The 21388-nt window shown below is 42.4% G+C and overlaps 1 protein-coding gene across 1 annotated transcript in view; it reads right to left on the bottom strand.

The window, feature by feature from the left end:
- GRIK4 (glutamate ionotropic receptor kainate type subunit 4) overlaps positions 1 to 21388 on the bottom strand; it is a 287881-nt gene that overhangs the window by 22804 nt on the left and 243689 nt on the right. The window contains exons 10-13 of the mRNA XM_069070250.1: positions 18984 to 19093; positions 15715 to 15888; positions 10448 to 10613; positions 8370 to 8595 (exon numbers count right to left, since the gene is read on the bottom strand). Of these exons, the coding sequence (XP_068926351.1) occupies positions 8370 to 8595; positions 10448 to 10613; positions 15715 to 15888; positions 18984 to 19093 (676 nt within the window). The remainder of the gene's footprint in view (positions 1 to 8369; positions 8596 to 10447; positions 10614 to 15714; positions 15889 to 18983; positions 19094 to 21388) is intronic.

Genomic DNA, 21388 nt, shown 5'->3' with positions numbered 1-21388 from the left:
CCTTTCCTTTCCTTTCCTTTCCTTTCCTTTCCTTTCCTTTCCTTTCCTTTCCGCCTCCTTCCTTTTCTTCTTTTTTCCTTTCCTCTTCTTCTTTTTCCTTTCCTTCTTCCTTTTCTTCTTCTTTTCTTTTCCTTCTTCCTTTTCTTTTTCTTCCTGTTTATCCTCCTCCTGTCTTTCTTATTCCTCTTCCTCCTCCTCCTTCTCTTTCTCCTCTTTCATCAATCTGTCATCTCTTTCTCCAGTGGTATAAATCACAATCTTTCTAAGCCTTCATATCTCCATCTTTTCATAAGTCCTCTGTAGAGAAGCTACCTATGTGTTGGAGGGCTTACTCAGATCTTTTAACATCTACGTACCAGTGAGGGCTTTAGGCTGTTCACCTTTTGTCTATCCTACATGCTTACTACTTCTTAACTCATACTTTTTTTCTGAGTGCTTCCTATGGGCAACTTATCATTGGTAATATGCTACAACCTGCTTACATAGGACCATACATCATACCTTTCTCTATTCTCATTTGATTCTTTGGCAATGAATGTGTGATTCACAGCCATCCCTCAATGGAGGGGCAAAATGCCCATAGTAGATAGAGGACTGGCCATGGGAGTCAGGAAGATATGGGTTTGAGTGCAAATACCACCTCTAATGTATATTAGGCATGTGAATATGAGCAAGTCACTTAATGCCTCAGCGTTTCCAGGCAACTCTATAAGAACATCTATTACAGATGACAATAATATGACCTTAGAGGCCTTCTAGACCAGGGCTTCTTAAACTTTTTGTGACCCCTTTTCTCAGCAGCATTCCTTGGCATTGTGTGGCCTGAGGGCATGTGCAGTACAAAGTGCGCATGCTGTGTATTCAGAGCCAAGGCTGAAATGAAGTTACTTGACAGGGGTAAGCTCTGCCAGAAACACCTTGGATTCATTCTGCATTTGATTTTTGATTAATTTTTTGCTGTTGTGTGTTCAGAAACCTTTTACTGTTGCCAAATTTTTCGAGACTCCATATGGAGTGGAGACCCACAGTTTAAAAAGTGCTGACTAGACACCGCCACCCCCCCCCCATTGTATAGATGAGGAAAAATAGGCCCAGGGAAGTTAAACAGTAGTGTGAGTTGCTGATCTATTAAATAAAGGACATTTACATACTAAGAGTTCTCTAAGCAGATGAAAAATACAGGCCTGATCCTCCCCCCAAAATATTTCTGAAATAGTACTGGTGCTTTTTTTTAAGCAATGTTTTATGTCCTGATAATTTCCTAAATGCAATACATCTTTTCTCTTCTTCCTATTAAATTACAAACTCATCAGCAATGTCGGTCCGATATATATACACCTATGGACAAACTCAATGGATTGAAATAAAAAAAATAAATAAATGAAATAAGTCAGCTAGGTGGCGCCATAGTGTAAGAGCCCTGGGCTTGGAGTCAGGAAGGCTCATCTTCCTGACTTCAAATCTGGCCTCAGACTCTTACTAGCTGTGTCACCCTAGGCAAGTCCCTTAACCCTGTTTGCCTCAGTTTCCTTATCTGCAAAGTGAGTTGGAGAAGGAAATGGCAAACCACTCTAGTATCTTTGCCAAGAAAATTCCAAGTAAGCTCATAAAGAGTTGGATACATTGAAAAATGACTCAACAATACAGGGGCTGGATGGTGCAGGTGGGGAAGAAGAGAGAACATTGAGTAAAGTACTAAAATAACTTAGAAGGAAGTCTCAACATTTGGACTGGCCTCCCATACCTGGAACACTTCAGATATACCCTCTGACCCTAGGGACACTCCCTCTGATTGGAGGACTCCTCCCAGAACCTCTATTTAAAAATGTCACTGACCATCCAACTGCATATCAGAGTCTAGACAAGAGGTACTTTTCACCCACCATTTTTTGTCCCTATATGAACCATTAAGTTTATCTCTTTTAAACATCCATAGATCTTATGGAGGAGAAGGTGTAATATCTTTGGCTTTGATGAAATCAGCAAAATGTCACCCTCAGGTTAGAGTAAGTAGAGGACTTTGCTATTTATAGGGTCCTCTTCCATTTGGACTCTGCAGGACTTTCTCCACAGGAGTTGTGAACATGGTGAGTCCATGGCTCCTTGTTTTTTCCATTGCTTTCTACTGGTAATCAGAGAACCATAGAACAAAGTTATCTGTGTGGCAGTACCCATTAAGGAAACTTAGACAATTTTAACATTTGCATGAGAGACACCTTGTTGGGGGGTAGCCTTTAAGGCTGGGTTTTGCTCTGCTGAATCAAATTCTTTCCTATAATCGACAAATAATAAACACAGCAGGATCTTGTATTCTCTGTACCTTTCAGTTAATTGTGCCTGTGAATATGTGTTCTGCTACAGAAAATAATTTGTGAAAGCCTGCCTGTTCTCTTATATTTTCACCAAGGATGTCCTTGATACATGTGTAACTCATTCTCATAAAGATTTTATAGAGATGAGAAAGTAAGTGTGGAGGTTGGTAGTTATTGATGTCTTCTGGATCTCTTTTTGGGTTGTAAAGCAGTCTTTGCTTTTTTTCATTGTCCAGCATCTTCTCTGCTTTCATATAAATTTCAAATGCCAAACTCATGCTTATAAAACACAGCTCTGATATTGTTACTACCCTACTAAAGAAGCTTCAGTGACTCCCTATTACTTCCAGGATAAAATACAGACTCCTTTGTTTGTCATTTAAAGACATTCACAATGTATATCTAATGTCATTTTTCAGACTGATTTTATGTTATTCCTCACAAAATCTTGTTGTTCAGTTATTTCATTTGTGACCAACTCTTCATGACCCCATTTGGGGTTTTCTTGGCAAAGATATTGGAGTGCATTGCCATTTTCTGCTCCATCTCATTTTACAGATGAGAAACTGAGGCAAAGAAGGTTAAGTGACTTGCCCAGGGTCACACAGCTAGTAAGTATCTGAGTCCGGATTTGAACTCAGATCTTTCTGACTCCTGACGTGGTGCTCTATCACAGTGTCACCTATCTGCCCCAAATCATAGAATCTATATCCCAACCAAAATGAAGCACTTATTTTCCCCTGTATATGATCTCCTACCTCTGTATCTTCAATTACCGTACTCAATGCTCTCCCTCCTCACTTTTGCCTCACTAATTCCTACTTGAAGCTTTTTCTGATTTCCCCACTTATTACTTCTCTACTCAGTACCCCCAAATACTCTGTATTTACTTATCTGTGTACCTGTTGCTTTCTCTCAGTAAGTTCCTTGTTCCTTTTCTTTCTTTTTATCCCCAGAACCTAGTGCAGTTGCTGACATATAGGAAGCACTTAGTATAAAAACAAACAAGCAAACCAGCAAAAAACTTGATCGAATTGTATCTGAAGCATCAGTCCCTTAGTGCTTTACAAAGTGTGTCCCTGCCAGCACAGATTTCTTCTGTGTATAATAGGTCTGGCTCTGTTGTTCTTCCTGTCTTTATTTTCGTTAGGGCAATTTTCTTCGTATAGTGCATTAGATGTCTCCACTTTCACTGATAATGAACATAGTGTTATATAAAAATGCTGGCAGATGTGCTTCATTTTTCATCTGTCTGTTGCTCTCTTTGCAGGTTAATATATAAAAGCTCTTGGAATGATGTGACTCAGTTGGCTCTCATGCCAAACTTTCAGCAGATTACTTTTCTCCTTTACTGCTTTTGACTGTTTTCTGAAATAACACTGTTGGTAATCTTTAATTTTCCTTGATAATATTTTATAATCAGGTTATATTTTAAACAGTTGTTGTTTTAGGCTGCCGTGCCTTTCTTACTGGAAAAGTATCTGAGTCTAGAAAAGAGATTGCTGACTAAAGTGGTTTGGGGTTCTTTTGGCTTCTGTGTTGTATTGTGGTGACTTGTATTGTATTAGGTGACTTCCTAAACTATTGTAGGAAATGGCCATCATCAGTATCACTGCATTTTCCTTCCTTCCTTCCTTCCTTCCTTCCTTCCTTCCTTCCTTCCTTCCTCCCTCCCTCCTTCCCTCCCTTCCTTCATTCTTTTTCTTCAGTTATGTACATGAAGTAGCAACAGAGTGATGAAAGCAAAGCCTGTAGAACAATAAAAGAAACTTTCTCATGTCTGTCAGCAGAGAGAACCCAATAACTCGGCATCATCCCCCAAACTTCACAGTGCCCAGCTGTATTCAGCCTGTGCCCACCTCCCACATACCCCAATCTGTTTTCTCCATTTCTTGATAACCAACAAAATTGCTTAGCACAATTTGATCTTTAACAGAGTACTGTCAATTATATTTGGTTCAGGAATTGAGGTTTCATCAGAAAAATAAGGTCAAATGAAACCCTAGAAAGTTCAGTTCACCAGCATGGGACAAAGCCCCAAATCTTGAAACTAAGAGACTATCTAAAAGCAGAAAGTATAGTTAATCTGTCCATTTCCCTTGGCATGATGTCTTCAGATGTCTCAAAGTGGAAACTTATGGAGATAGATAACAATGTTCCGCCATAAGCACAACTATGGCAATATATAAGGTTTCAGCATAAGGTGCATACCTAGAGGGTATGGACATTTAATTGACTTCGCAGAGCACCAACAGTACATTGCATATGGAGTAAAAGAACAAATGATAAGGATTGAATGAAAAGTTGTCAACAAATATTATGTGATGATTGGTGCCACCACCTCTGTGAAGTTTTTCTTCATCTCCCTCAGACATGAGTGTTCCCTCCCTCCTTAAAATATGGCGTGTTTGCTTGTTTGTGTGTATATTGTATCCCCCAGAAGAATGGAAGCTCCTGGAGGGCAGGGTCATTTCCTTTTGGTCTTGGCAGTCCTAGTGCATTATGTGGCGGCTTGTGTGTAGGAGCTACTTAACCAATGTCTAGTGAATTGAATGAATGAAAACAAATCATATTTACATAGGGCTTTAAAGGTTTGCAAAGCACTTTCCTCACCCAAACCCTCTGACATAGATAGATAGCACAAGTATTTTCATTGCCATTTCACAGATATTATACAGAGACTATTATATAATGGGAGTGTCCACTACTTCTTTGGAGGAAGGGCTGCAGAGTACAAATGGAAGAAGACCCAAGCTCTAAGAGTTTGCCCAAGTTGGTCAAAGAGCTACTAAGACTGACATAAGATTTGAATGAAGGTCACTAGATCCTGAGTCAACTATACCAAACTGAGTTGAATGATCATGAATGTCCTCCCTTTTTGGTTAGTCATGAAAAAAAAGTCAAGATTTTGCAAGTTGGTCTGACTTTTATAGGATTCAATTAGATTCATACATAATAAAGTATGTATTTCAAATTAAATTTGTGGTTCAGTCAGTCGCATTGGAATAAAATGGCAGCCAATAAAATGTTTTCACATGGCGTATGACCTATCGTTTTAACATATTCCAGTGAAATTGAAATTCAGCTAGAAGCTATGATAAGACCTTATGGAATTTACTAGGATATATAGTTCACAGAACTAATGTGCCACAGACGTTGACAGTTCAGGTACGTCCTGTATTATTGTGTTTGCTCATTTTCTTGTTCCCTTTAATCTTTGAAGAAGTTGTCTAATTTGACAAAATTAGAAACATGCTTGAAATGGATAAATACTCAGAGAAGTCTAAAGTTCTTTGAGTTCTGGTTGGGTACACATAATTAGGGCTAACCACTAATTACATATATTATTACAAGGTGTGTAACATGAATAAAGTCAATGCGCAACTGTGCCAAAACTTTGTTTCCAACATTCATATCATTATTCTTGCTTCTTCCCTGCAGCTCTTAAGCAGAATTCCTAGTAAGCACCTAAATTTATTTCCCTGTTTACCCTCCATTGGAAGGACTAACAGTTTGGGTCGAACTTAGAAGGTGGGCATTACAGAAGGAACATAGCTGGACAGCATTCAGGAAGCCAGAAAACATTGCCATCTTAGAGCTGAGAGTTATTGGCATGTTTTACTGTTTGTATATTAGTGTTGGAGTTAGTGGCCAGTGTTTCATTATTGGTTCTTTGGTCATGGTCATGGTCATGGAGATCAATATGAGAACTGGAGTCCTGAGATCTCTGAGATGGTCATGTTAATTCTGGCCCTGGTAGAATTCTCCATTCTGAGGATGTTGCATTATCATCCTAGGCCAATTTGGAGGAAACTCTAAGACCATAAAGAAATTGTTCTAACTGATCCCATTGTGAAGGGCAGAGAGGGATGGCTCACCTTCCAGAAGCTGTTGCTTCTGATTTTAGCCCAGATATCACCACAATATCCTCTTTGTGTCTCCAGCTCCTTTAACACACCTACGTCTTTTTCTCATGTCTCCAAGTCTAGGAACTCTCCTCTGTTCAACCTGTTCAACTTGCCATCTTCACTGAGTAGTCTTGGTCCTCATATCATTTCATCTCTGATTTATCTTTTATATAGCCTTTCCTTGGCTCAAGTTCCCCCAACATTGACCCTAACCCATACCTCTACTACCTTCCTAAGCTCCAAACCGAAATCCTGGCCTCCACATCTTGATCACAATTCTATACAGCCATTACCACCACCTGCTGGCTCAATTATGCCCCTGATCCCACTGGATAAATTCCAGAACTCTTCCTGGCTAAACTGGGCAAACCCATCCCATCCCGTCCCAATCAATTTGAACCATACAGTCCACTCTCAGTTACACATATTGACAGAGAACAAGGATTAATGGAATCCACAAATAATTTGAGAACCATCTCACTTAATAAGTGTCCTTCTTCCTCTCTACTAAATCTTTCATCAGGGATATTAACAAATGGAAAAATTAATTCTTTTGAGGTTTTACCTCTTTGTTCTTCTCATACCCAGTTAGTGGAGGTGGTAATAAGCAGAGAACTGACCAAAAGGCAAACAGCAGGAGGAGAATATAAAAAGCCTAGAGAATCTATCAAGTCCATAATTAGCTTCTTAATAAAAGGGAGTTGAACATTCATATATGACTTTATCACATGCTATATGTATATACTAGGGACAAGGGAGTGGTCTCAGCTGGTAGAGTCAGATAGGAGGTTCTAGGGTAAATCAGATATATAGGCTACTTTACTAACTCCTCTAAAGGGGTGATCTGAATTCAGAGCCTAGAGCAGTACATTACAGTTACAGAGGCACACAGACAACCCAAGGAGTACAGACAATATTCTCCCTCCTTGCTACCTCTGCTACTGGGTCAGGAAGCCAGCAGAGCACACATAGACAGAGATGAGAGAAAAATGACCAGTGGGTCCCGACTACGGCAGCTACACAATCCCCAGGAGTCATCCATATTCTAACCCTTCCCCTGCCCAATCCCCACTCCTACTTGGGGTGGGGGGGACCCAGGACTATGTTCTGGGCTATTTCTTTTTCTCAATATATTTGCTCTTTGTCATCTCATCCACTGCCATGTATTTCAGGAATCACCTCTGTGCAAATCATCTAGCCCTATCTCTCTTTTGGGTGCCAATCTTGCTTCCCCAGCTGCTGAATATTTCCACTTAGGTGTCCTGTAGACAACTCAGACTTGACATATTCACAACAGAACTTATTATCTTTCCCCCTAAACCCACTTCTTAATTTCTCTATTTGCTGTCAAAGTGTACCTTGTGAGTATATCCCAAGGCTCTGTTCTGGACCATTTGATCTCCTCTTGATATCTCTTGATAATCTCATCAGTTTCCATAAATTCAGTTATTATCTCTCTGTACATGACTCCCAGATCGATCCTTCTAGGCCTAGCCTCTTTCCTGAGCTTTCATCTTGAATCACCAACTGAATTTCTCCATGTGTAAGTTCCACAGGCCTCTTAAACTCAATGTGTCCAAACCAAGACTCATTACCTTCCCCTTAAGCCCTTTTCTCTTCTTAAATTTCCTGTTCCTCTTGTTATTTTGTATATTGCTATACGTACTTATCTTTGGACATGTTGTACCCCCCTAATGGAACACAAGGTAATTGAGGGTAGGGACTGTCTCACTTTTGTGTTTATGGCCTCAGGGCCTAGCACAGTGCTTGACCTATAGAGGTACTTAATGTTTCTTTACTGATTGATGATCTCTGAAGTCTCCTCACCAAATTGAGTAATAGCAGCAAGATCTCGGCCTGCTTGGATACACCAATGCTATTTCCGATACTTATTCTGCTTAAAGGTTCTGTCGGCTACGGCTCTGCAATGAGCAAGGGTACCAGGGAACTCTCTCATACATGTTACCTGCCACCTGTCCTTCCAAACCCATACCCTGCTTTGCTCTGTGCCCATAGACCAATGTCACATTTTCTTTAATTCTGACAGTACCCACTGAGAGGTGCCAACTTCAAGGCTCTGTTTCTTTTTTCTAGGTCCTTTGACTCTCTGGATGAACCTATATAAAAAGGATTTTCCATCTCTGCATACCAACTGGCATCCCTATCCCGTAGCCCTTGGTGTCAAGCAGGCCCCCAATCTGGGTGAGATTGCAGTTTCGCTGGCGGTAGTACTCATTCATGGTGGACTCCAGTAGGAAGGCATAGTTGGAATTCAGCACCCGCGCAATTCCTTCTTCTGTGCTCTTCACAAACACACTAGGCTGCTTAGAGTACATGTAATTCCACATCCTCTGATATGTCTGGTATCGGGAATTCTGGGGAAAGAACACATAGGAGAGCGGTAATAATGAAGGAAGAATCAAATGGGCTTCAGGGAGAGGGAAGCAAGCTGGGACCGATAACCCTAGCAGTCAGGATATATTCCCCCACTATTTCGACATAGAAGTCACATGCAAAAGTGCCTTTTTCTCCTCATTTTTAAGAGATGGAAGAACTTGGAGGAAGCAGGCTGAAGTCAGAAGCTGCTGTGAGATTTGGCTGGACATGATCTAACCTGGAGATCAATCATGCATGTGTCCATTGGCCTGGGAGGGGATGTGTGTTTTCACATTTTATCCAGGTGGCAGGCACGATGGTCTGACCCCTGTAAACTCTGGTAAGTGTCCTATTTGCTGGCTGATCTCATCTTGCCCTCTCCTTGCTCATTTGTGCAGGTAATTCTCTGTTCCCAGAACAAAGTCCCTCTCCCTCTTTGGGTGAGGTTGAAGTTGTAATTCACCATGTAGTATTTATTCTGTCAAGGCTGTTGCCTCCATGAAACCTTTTGTACGCTACAGCCAAAAGGGAGCTCTCTCTACTCAAGTTTCCACAGAGTACTTTGTCTGAATCTCTCCTTTACCCATTCTATCTCCAACCAGAGTTGTTTCTGTACATGTTGCATTTTCGTTCCTTGTAGATTATAAAGCTCTTGAGGACAAGGACTGTGTCATTTTTCATTTTTCTATCCCGAAAACTTAGCACAGCGCCTTGTATATAGTAGGTGGCTAAAAAATATGGAATCGCAATTCAAATCTAGCCTTGGATATTTACTAGCTGTGTGACCCTGGGCAAGTCACTTATCCTCTGTCTGCCTCAATTCCTCAACTGTGAAATGGGGATAATAACAGCACCTACCTCCCAGGGTTGTTGTGAGGATCAAACGAGGTAACATTTGTAAAGGGCTTTGCAATCCTTAAAGTGCCATATAACTGCCAGCTATTAGCCCTGTTGTCATCATCATCATCATCGTTGTTGTTAATCTGTTGAATTTGGGACCTGGGGATTTAGGTTGTGTTGTCTACCACTGTCTAGTTCCCTGAATAGAGACAGATGGGAACTGACTTCTGGTCTTAGCACCTCCATTACCAAATGGCATGAACTAAGGTGAAATAGAAGCCACTGAACTAAGGTACTTTATGCAGTGACTTCCAAACAGACATCACCTGAAGAGGAGCCTCATGTGACCTACCCTTGGCTCTAAGCTGATACTTTAATCCCATATCAGATGCCAGCCTCCACTCACCAAATAATAAGCAAGCAGAGAATGGTGGGAATCTGGCCAAGTTCTATGCTTGACTAATGTGCTGTTCTCTAAAGCTATATCCAATGTAACTTGTGAGGACACTAGGAAGATGGGGTCATGTTAGACCTTGGTTAGAGATGAAAATGAACTTCTTGGCTGGTGGATTGGCTAGAAATTTACAGGGCTGTGTGGAAAGTCTTCCCAGGAGACCCGAAACTAGGAAATTCCCTTGTCTAGTGGGACTAGGATAAGTGTAGTAGTGGAGATCAGACAGGACTCTTTGTTCAGGACTTTGGTGAGAACCCTGTGGGGGGAATACAAAAGGTCCCTGTCTAAAGATTCTATGAATTTGTCAGGTCAAGGATCAGAGCATTGAAGTTACCTTTATCCAAGAGCCTTTTCTGATTTTGTTCCAGGACTGGCTATTCTGTTGGGCCAGGTATCAGTTGAGCCCCTGTGGCTTCTAGACTGGATATTAGGCATGGCAGGAGCAGGTAAAGGCTGGGGAAAGAGACTTCCCATCTCCAGTAATCATCTCACTTTTGTTCCACCTTCTCCTCCCTCTGCCAAACCCCAAAGACTCTGAGTAAAAGAGCAAGCTTTACTTGGAAGAAGGTCATGCTGGATCCTCCATGAATTGTGCCATACTCAATGGCTGTCTGGTCAGCCAGGTCATCCACAGACTCGATGGGCACATCCATGCGCTGTACAGTCAGGAAGGCTGCCAGGTTGGCCGTATAAGATGAGATGATGATCAGTGTGAATGCCCACCTATGGGAAAGGACTTGAGTAAATCAATTGTTAACTGAGTGCCCTCAGGGTGCATGGCCATGTGTTGGAGGTATGAAGGGAAGGGCAGAGGAGCTCATAGTCTTGGGAGGAGTAGGGGAGATAAGACAGGTTCCCACAAAGAAGAACTGACACAAGTATGTAAGCACAAAATCGCACTGAAATGAAAGAGTATATCAGACATTGGACTGATGAATTGGCAACGGACTGTGAATAATTGAGGAAAGCTTTCTGAATGTGGGGGACTCTGAGCCATGATTAAGACGTAGAAAGGACAGGTTAATCACATAATCTAGAACCTCAAGAGATCTTAAAGACCTATCTCGTCCAATTCTCTCACCCTACTAATGAGTAACATGAGGCCCAGAATCAGTCAAAATGAATTTATTAAGCACTTGCTGTAGAGTACCATAACACAAATGCAGAGAATACACATAAGGGCAAAAAAAAGAACAAAAGAAAACCCCCAAACCAACAGTGCTTACTTTTAAGATGCTTCACAGATGATACACCAGAATCTCATGATGAGTTTATAGTAGAGCTAGGATTAATTCTCCCAATGACTAATCCAGTGGAAGAGCCCTTTCCAACCTATACCAACAAGAGTTCCCATTTAGATAGCACTTTGGGGTTTACAAATCACTTTCCCCACAATAACTCTGTGGGGCAGGTAGTTTTTGTATAATTATTTCCATAGAAGATTGAAGAACAGAGTAGTAAAGTGATTTATCCAAAGTCACATTGCTAGTAAAGTATTTTAGGTAGAATTTGAACCCAGGTCTCCTGATTCTAATGGCAGTGTTCTTTCTACTCTACCACATCGCTGTATGTGGGACAAGTTGATCAAAACACTGGAGAAGGGATAAGAGGGAACAAAGTATGTGAATCTGCCATTTTGCTTGACTCCTCTGTCATCATCATCTGCCCCCAAAGATTGTAAGTTCCTTGAGGGCAGAAACTGTTGAATTTTTGACTTTTTCTCTCTAGTATCCAGCAGAGTACCCGGCACATAGCAGGTGTTTGTTTACTGAATGATTCATTGCCGAAACTGAAGAGGGACAGGTGGCAGGGGTAGAACCCTGTTGCTTCAGGTTCCTGGCAGGAAACAGGAGGCTCCTCTTCAGAAAGTATTGATATCCTAGTCGGTTATACTAGTCCACAGTACAGGAGTGAGAGCTATAGTATATCTCCCACTTTCATTAGCATATAATCAATATCTGTTTGTTCCTACAGCTCCCCCCTCTCCCCACAACACATATACACACACCACTAGTGGAGAGGGGTCAGACCTTTGGCACATCACATTTTAAAAGGTTGCCAAGCCCTGGTTCCCTGGTGGATCCTTTTAAAAGTAGATTCCACAACTGCTTAGATGAAGTATAGGAAATTGCCTATTTAGGGTTGTTTAGGTCAACTTGTTAGTGATATTTTGGGTACGTGTGTAGCATATGTTTATTTATGTATAGGGTGTTTCCCCTGGTCAGATATGGAAGCTTCTTGGGGACAGGGATCATTTCATTTTTGTCTGTGGATCCCCAAACACCAGCACTCAGTATGCGCTTAAGAAATGCTTCTGGATTGACTGCTGGATATAAATAACTCCAAGGTTGTCCAAGTAACTTTGTTCAGTTCAAATACCACAGATCACCAGCCATAGTTATCCATATTCCAAATGTAAACCATTGGTTTGGGGAACTAGGAAGGCAGAATGGAGAGTTTGTTATAAGAATATAAAGAGCCTGTTTTAAGTAATGGATCAGCCTTATTTGTATTTGGCCATATAATCTGAAATATAGACAATTGTTTTACTCTAAAAAAACCTGTTTCACTAGTCTCATCTTTCTTAGCCCCACATGCTATTTGTTTCCTAGACATGTCTCCTCCTTCTGCTTAGGAATATTTATTCCTGCTCTGTGCTTTTTATGGATCCCCTCCCAAGTTCCCCTTCATTCCTCAAATCTGGATCTTCTATGTGTAGAACTTTCTATTTTTGTGGCTTTTTACCTCTCTACTACCTGTGACCTTGGGAGTAGAAAACTGATCAGACTTGTTTGAGTAAGACTTCAGATGTTGAATTGTTTCAGTTGTCTGACTCTTCATTTGGGGTTTTCTTGGCAAAGATACAGGAATGGTTATGTCATTTCCTTCTCCAGGTAATTTTACAGACAAAGAAACTGAGGCAAATACGGTTAAGTGACTTGCTCAGGATCACACAGCCAGGAAGTATCTGAGACTAGATTTGAACTCAAGTCTTCCTGATTCCAGGCCCAGACTTCTTATTTATACTGTGCCAACTAGCCTCCCTCTTCACTATATAGAATAATTCTCGAATTATTCTGAAGCAGCAAGTGGAAACAACCCATGAGCTCTTAAACCATCATGATCTTCTTTATTCTGCCATCACCCCAAGACAATAGAGCACTCTTAGCTGTATCCTTTCCCAGCTACTTCCCAGCCCATCTTTGGAGCTATTAGTTCCTAACCTAATGTGAGGGCCCTAGGATAGAAATATTAGTTTTGACCCTAGAGTGGAGGGCCTCCTCTAGTTTGGAGGTATCTCAGATCAGACTTCAATGTGAAGAGCTCATTGGGCTTCTCTAGTACCTTTCCATGTTGTTTCTGCTTCCTGGCTTCCTTGGGTGTCTCTCGTTAAGCTACATGTTCTTCTCTTTTGTGCCTTCTCTTATATATGCCCAATAAAAGTGCCTATTGCTTTCAGCACTCACTGATTCATCTAATTCTTTTCCAAAGCCCATTTAGTTTCAGCAACGGGCCCTGACAACTGTGAACATGATAAAGTCATTAAAATGACTTGCTCTATTAAGTAGCTTAAACATACCCCTGCCATATGGTTTACATTTTTAAATTTGAAAACCTAACCCCACTACTAGAAAAAACAACACTGAGTTCACTCTTTATGGATAGCTGTGGGCCAGTAGGGCCATATTTGCATAAAGGCAACATCCCATTTGTGAAGTTGACATTCTTTTGGACTCAAATGCCATCATCATATGCTGCTTTACTCTGGGTGAAGAGACCAAGCCTGGCTTGGATGGCCCCATATCCAGCCCCTCCCCACCTTCCACTGGCAATGGAAGCCGAGATCCCGATTTAACAACAGAAAAGCCCAAGGAATTCAAAGGGGCACAACACCATGAGAGATCCATCACACGGTGGGCCCTTATTAAGTGTCAGAGCCACACTCCTACATATCTTCTGGATCAGTTACCAAGCAACCTGGGTGTGACTATTTAAATCGTCACTGAGGAAGCCAGTGGACCAGACAGCAAAGCAACCTGTAGCATCCTTCTGCCCTTGGACCAGAGGTTGCTATAAAAGAAGAATTGGGCTAGGGAGGGAGAATGGAGCATAAATATGAACAGAAAAGATGAACAGGGAAGGAGAGAGAGCCCCAAATATCAATGGACCATAATGTTCCATAAGGAAAAAACCCAGAGGGGTCAACGCATCAGAATCTAGGGAAGGCCTGGGCTCTCCCAATTCTGAATTTTTTACCTTTCTATTAGCTGCAGTTTTCATTGTTCAGAGAGCTACACAAATCCCTCCAGATTCTGAGGCAGATCATTTCTCCTACACTACCACACCTGGCTTCTAGAGGAATTATGATCCTCACCTCTTTCTTGATTAGAATGTGGCAAAGTTCTTTTTCCTCATAGTCCAACAGAGATGGAGTTGAGGTAGAGAGAAAGGAAACAAGGTTCGAACATATGGCGCCAAGAAAATCTGAATTTAGGGATAAGCTAAGCTGTAACAAAAACACTGTATTCTACAGATTTGTTTTTTAAAAATCCTTTTGTATATGTGTGTATATATATATGTATGTATACACACATATTATATATGTAGTTTTTAACCTGGTTAAGTCATTTTCAGTCTCCAACTCCCTGTGACCTCATTTGGTGTTTTCTTATCTTTCTTTTTTTTTTTGGAGGGCAGTTGGGGTTAAGTGACTTGCCCAAAGTCACAAAGCTAGTAAGTGTGTCAGGTTTCTGAGACCGGATTTGAACTCAGGTCCTCCTGATTCCAGAGCCGGTGCTCTATTCACTGCACCACCTAGCCGCCCCATTTTGGGTTTTCTTGGCAAAGACACTGGAGTGGTTTGCCATCTCCAACTCATTTTACAAGGAGGAAACTGAGGCAAACAAGGTTAAGTGACTTGGTCAGGGTCTCACAGCTAGTAAATGTCTGAGGCCAGATTTGAACTCAGGAAGATGAGTCTTTCTGACTCCAGGCCTAGCACTCTAGCCACTGTGCCACCTAGGCTACATCAATAGAAAAAGAGAATAGAATTAATAGAAAAATAGAGGCCCAGAATGAGAAAGGTAATAGTTCTTTTTCTTTCTGCACTGGTTGGGACGCATCTGAAATGTGATTTCCAGGTCTGGTGCCATGTTTTAGGAGGGACATTGACAGACTGGAGTGTGTCCAGAAGAAGAAGATGGGAATGGTGGGAGGGACTTGAAACCATGTTGTGTGAGATATAGTTACAAGAACTGGGAGTATGAAGTCAGGAGAAGACAGGAGAGAGATCTTAAAATACTCGAAAAACTATTACAGTCAAGAGGGATTATATTCATTTTGCTTGGCTCTAAAGGGGAGTAGAAGTTATAGGGAGGTATAAGGTGTATCAGTATAATAATTTCAGGGAAGTACTGGATCCACTTCCTAGGTGGAAATGATTCATTCACCAAGCAAAAGATAAAATTAGATGATCCCTAAGGCCTCTTCTACCTCTATGAATCCATGATTCCCTTCCATATACAATAGAAAGAGTTGGGGCAAAGAAGGGGAAGATCACAAGGGCTTCCAAAATCTCATCTAGATAATGAATGACTCCCAGGGCTCAGTTTCTGATTATCAGCTGGAGGGTCTTTTGTTTTTTCAAAAGGACTTTGAATTTCCCAGTGGGCAAGAAGTTTGTCATAGAAGAAGAAGCAGATGGGGTTGCTGTACATTCCCAGAATAAGGATATCTCTACAGTGGGCTTTCTTTCTTAATCTGACCCCATAGCTCTACACTGATGTCCCTGGTGTCTGACCCCACTTCTGCCTTCGGTTCTTACCAGACTCCGCTGACACATCGAGTGGATAAGGCGCGGGGGGCAATGGTAGAGCCTTGCTGCATGAAGCCCCCAACGGGAAACCACAAGCTGTTTCCCAGGGAGTACTGATTCACCAGAAGGTTACACCGGCCCTGAGCACAAGGGTGAGGGCTATACCATTCATAAGGTGTCAACCTGTGGAGACAGAAAGGCCAGTGAGCACACACCGGGGCTAGAGAAGAGGCAGCTAGGGGTAGGTTTGGGTGTGATGAGGGGAGGAAGAAGAATGTCTGGTTTAGGAGTCAGGAAACCTGGGATCTAGTCGAGGGTGCCCTTCAACCAATCATTTCACCTTTGTTAGCTTCAGTTTTTTTTCCTCTGTAAGATGGGGGACTTGAGTCTGTATCTAAGATTCCTTTTTTATCCCAACTATGAATCTATGAATTATGGCAGGGAAAGTCTCCTTCATGTACTTTCCCCACTGAGTCTTCTCTAAGTAGCTCCTTATACATTGAATGCCCTTCTTTCTTCAGCCTGCTCAAACATTCCCTCTTTTATCATTTCAACAGATTCTGAAATAAACTTTCTTCAATGGGTCCTTTTTCCATATAAAGTGTTCTTTCCTTCAACCTTCCTAATGTTGCCTTGGCAGTCCCTCAGTCATTTTCTTCCTCCCTCACCCATGTTCCCTGTCCTTGGCATGTACTTACCTATGGCTTGTATATAATGTAAATGGCTTATAGTCTGTCCATAATTCAATGGAATGTTTCTGATACTACTAGGCTCCCTACTGCAGTGGAAAGAACAATGGGTGACAGGCAGCAGCAAGGACATAAGAGTTTGAGCTCTGCAACTCATTAGTCACATAACTATGGCACATAGCTTACCTCTCTGAGCCTCAGCTTTCCCAGTTGCTAAATGGGATAATAACATTTGCACCGTCTACTTCACAGAGTTGTGAGAAAAAGTACTATAGAAATGTGAGTGATTGTCATCTCAGCCCTACCAATCTCAAATGGCCACCATTACCATCATGGCGCTCTGTCCAAACTGGCCTTCGTGCATGTTTTATTGGATTGTCAACTCCCAGAGGACAGAGCCTAGAAATTTTGGTGTTGTACTTGATGTACTAGTACAAGTTATTGAGTACTTAATAAATCTTTTGTGATAATTACAACGCCGATGGGTGTATAGGTATGTTTTGGGAGGAAGGGATAGAGAAGAGGAGTTACTTAACCCTTGAATTCAGTCAAATCTGGATAAATTAAGTGTCGAAAAGCTTTAGCCCATAGCCTGGACAGTGAGGCAGCTATACAACGGGCTCTGTGGGTGTTGCTGGTGGCCAGACTCTAAGACCAGCACACAAATCGCAGGCCACGGGGCTCGGTGATGGTCATCTGCTGGCTGCATCATAGCACTTACAAGGATTCCATCAGAAGTGGGAAAAGTGAATGATAAAGAGAGCAGAAGGAAGGGGATACTCAGGCAGAAAGGTGCCTTAAAAATCCCCCACACAATCCCTTGCAGCAGACAATACGGTGAAGTGGAGATGGGAGGTATCAGACAGCATGTTAGTTCCTGAACATCTTGCCAGTTGTCAGTGACAACAGTTATGTGTCAGTGGCAATACCTGTGAGGGCCAGCATAGACAGCTTTGGATGAGCCCACCTGGAGGGGGAGTGGAAAGAGACCAGTTTGCACCTCGTGCCCTTCAAACCCAGAACCAGCTGCTGACTCCAGGGGAGTGGAGGCTGCCCAGCTTGTACACAGACTAGCCTTTTTTGACTTGGCTTATTTAATTTGCCAAGAGCTCTTTACTGACCCTGATTCTGACCTGGATTATACAGGATGAGTGGGATGGAGCAACTTTTCTAAAGCAGGCTGGACCAGCCCCCAGGATGCCAGGTCTCGAGGCAGGGCTTTAGGCCACTTTTGTTCATTGGCCTGAGAGGGAACCTACCTTTCCAGAAGGATTACTTACTGCTGGAAAGGTAGGTTCCCTCTCAGGCTGCTGAACAAATTTCCCCTAGAAAAGGCCTTCCCTTCACCCCAAATATAACATATCCAATACAAAATCAGAAGCTTTTGGTCAGTAAGTGAAAGGTCAGAACCAAAAGCTGCTGTGGGAGAGGCCAGAATTCAGGATAAATCAACAATGGATTTATATAGGTTTGTCCTAAGGAGTTCTCAGCACAAATATGAAAACCCTTCACAACTGGTATGTTTCCCCTGTAATGTTAGTGAGAAAAGGGCAGAGAGGAAGGATTTTTATTTCTATTGTCTGAAGGTGGGGAGAGAATCATAGGGTGCTTCTATGTGGGGCAAAATACCCAATTCTACTGACTCTAGGCTGAAATATGATCTGGCACCACCTTTGGCTCAAGGTGGGATCACTTCCCTTTATCACAGCAAACACCTTCTCATGATGATAATTAGAACCCACAAACAGTGGGGGTTCTGGCCTCTGGTGCTTCTTCCCTGGGAAAGTGAGGGTTTCCCCATAGGCCATGGGAACAAATTACTCTGAGGGGGATTCTTCTCTTTTCTCCTCCTACACGAACCAGACTGTCTAGCCCAGATCTGCTCCTAAGAACCCTCTCCTTCTTATTGTGCTATGTCCCTCTTACCCTTTCCCATCCTAGGCCCCTCACCTACCCTCCTCAGTCTCCCTCCTCCCATTCCAATGTAACAAGGGCAGCTATGTTTTCAGAAGCATCTCTGGGCTAGAGCTGGATGATCATCTCTCTGAAGAGTGGGCCCTCCTCCCCCATCTGTGCTGCAGCCGCCTCCAGTCCCCCACTACTGTCTCCGAGGCTCCATTTCTTGTCGCTCAGCACTTTGAGGCAGATCCTGGCACAGGCTGAAGCTGGGGCAGCCAAATGTACAGCTCTTAATTTGAGTGATCTTGTACCACCCATCTCTCATTACCAGGATTCCAAATCATTCCCAGCAGGAGGGGAAGGAGACATTTCAGGCAAAACCTGCCTGCTAGCGTGTGTGTGTGTGTGTGTGTGTGTATGTGTGTATCTGTATATGTGGGTATATCTGTGTATGTGTATATATGTGTATGTGTGTGTGTACACACAAAAATCTGCAAGTGGGCAGATGGACAGACAGGATGAGCCTGGCAGCCCTGTGGGAGAGTGTTATCAGGTCACTAGCCCCTCTTGGATCACTCCATTTCTGTCCAGAGGTCAGCTTTCACCTGCTCCTTACTTCCTCCCTGTGAAGTTTCCCACATTGGACACAAGGTGGTAGTGTAAGGACAGGAAAGTGACTAAAGCTTGTACCGAGCCACCAGGAAGAGCACGCAGCTGACAGCCAGATAGGCAAGAAGCATGAAGAGCCAGACTCCAGGAGAAAAGGGGTCCAGGAAGGAGAAATAACCAGGTTTCCGACCCTAGAAATGAACACAGAAAGAAGTTTCACTTTACACGGTCAGCCAAAATGGATCCTGGGTAGGGCCAGGCAGAGGGCGTGACGAGCGAGACTTTGTCCCAGCTTTGGTTGATCTCCAACTATGAAATCATGAAACGTTAGGGCTGGAAGGGGCTTTGGAGATCTCTGGCTCAGGGTAGCTGACTGAAGAAACGGCTGGGGCTGGATGGTGATGGAAGGATGAGAAATGCAGTTCAGTCTATGAATACTCAACTCTAGTCCTGACCTTGGCTGTTAGACACTCCCCAGGGTGAATGCCAGCTTGTGCTCAGAGAGTTGAAATCCCTCTCGATTTTGTTTCTTTTATTGCCTCTGTGTTTCTGGAAGAGTGTAGGTGGGCTCAAAATATTTTTTTGCTATTTAATTCCTATGCTACCCTATGATGACAGTTATTCCTCTTTGATAATCCCTAGGAGGATCCCAAAGCCAGGGAAATGCTGTTCTCCTCCCAACCAGAAATGTGAATTGGCCAAGGCCATGTAAGCTATGGGGTGGAGTTTGGAATAGAGGCCAGGAGAGAAGTGGGCTTCTAGTCATCCTTATCAAGATAGTGAAACGAGGGCACAGAAGATATATCCAAATGATGAAGAGGGTGGAGAGGGTAGGGGAAGTCAGTGGAAAAGAACAAATAGGCTTTCACTTGTGGCTGAGGGCACATCATTTAGTGACATGTCATTACAATAGAATATGACATTATATCATGACCCACTGCTATATCATGACATGCTATGTCTAGGTTCTTCCATGCAGTGAAAAGAGTCTGTTATTCATGTTGGTAGGGAAATGTCTGCATCAGCTGGTGATTGATTGGTGTCAATCTGTCCCCAGATATATGACCGAAGGGACCCATTCTAAGTCAGACTCAATCTGTCCCTTCTGAGCTTTTCTAAACAGCCTTGTCCTCAGGATATGCTTGAGTATTCTTTCTTTTTTATCAAAGCAGAGCACTGGCATTTGGTTGGCACTAGTGCCTCCATTGATAAAATTCAACTCAATTCAATGCAATTCAATTCATTAAACATTTATTCAGTGTTTACTATGTGCAAAGCACTGAAAACACAACTAATAGATGCTGCCTCAGTAGGCAGGGAGTAACTCTTTGCAGTCCTGCTGTGATTTGGCAGGTTCAATCTTAGACTACCTTCAATCTCCTTTTCCTTTGGTTTATTTATCTCTTTATACAATTGTAAAATTTCCTTCCTCTGAGTCCTGGATACCAAGCCCTCTAGGTTCCATTCCTCTCTAGGAATTCTATATTGTTAACTCACAGAAAGAAGGGGTGATGCAATCAGTCACCCAAGGACTGGGATGGGAACTTCCAAACTTTTCCTGGGTTGCTCTGGGAATAGTGCTGCCCTTCTTTCTGCATAACAACATGATGCCAGTGGCCTCTGGGGTAGACAATATATAAAAGCTTTCTCTTCACACTACAAGTAAGACCAAGTAGCTCTTTTAGCTCTTTTAGCATTTACCTCTTTTAGCATTTACCATGTCTCAGGAAACTTTTTGAAGTTCTCCGTCTCACAGCACATACATACACATGCTTGACTTTCAGAGAATACTCTGGGGTGATTTAATCAGGCAACTGAAATGACTTATAAGATAGGGAACAAGGGAGAAAACAGTTTTGGGATGTCCCAGTCCCGTCACTATGCAGATTATCGAACAGCAGGCAAATGACTCAACAGTAATGGAACCAGACTTCCTAGAGCAAGTCATTTCTATTTTCATCATTGGCGAACATAATCCATTTCCCTTTCCTGAATGCCAAGAATCTTTAGGCAAACCATTGGAGTCAGAATCTGGAATCCAAATGAAGAGAAGACCTGGTCATCTCATTTGCTAAAGCAGCAGAGTTACTGTTCAAGAGTCCTCCAAACACTTTTTTTCTCACCCACTTCACTTGCCTCTGACCTATGGATTCATGTGTTTCTTAAGGCAAATGTACCTATGGATTAAAATATTTCTTTTCTTTTTTCTTCTTGGAGGGGGTAAGGCAGGGCAATTGGGGTTAAGTGACTTGCCCAAGGTCACCTGGCTCATAAATCTGAGGCTGGATTTGAACTCAGGTCCTCCTGACTCCAGGGTTGGTGCCTAGCCACCCTGGATTCAAATATTTCCTAAGGCAAATGTACCTGCTCCAAGATCTTAGATATTTTAGTTTCTTCTGTGTTATCTCTCTCAGTGTCATCTCAGTAGGGACAAATATGAAAACAAACCAATTCATTGTTGATTTCTGAATTTGAAACCCTATTAG

The sequence above is a fragment of the Petaurus breviceps genome, unplaced genomic scaffold, assembly GCF_028583685.1.
Source record: "Petaurus breviceps papuanus isolate PSGF00001 unplaced genomic scaffold, PetGlider_PUasm1.0 90804, whole genome shotgun sequence".
Taxonomy (NCBI): Eukaryota; Metazoa; Chordata; class Mammalia; order Diprotodontia; family Petauridae; genus Petaurus; species Petaurus breviceps.
Note: the sequence above shows the minus strand (reverse complement) of the source record. Positions and strands in the feature narration are given on the sequence as shown.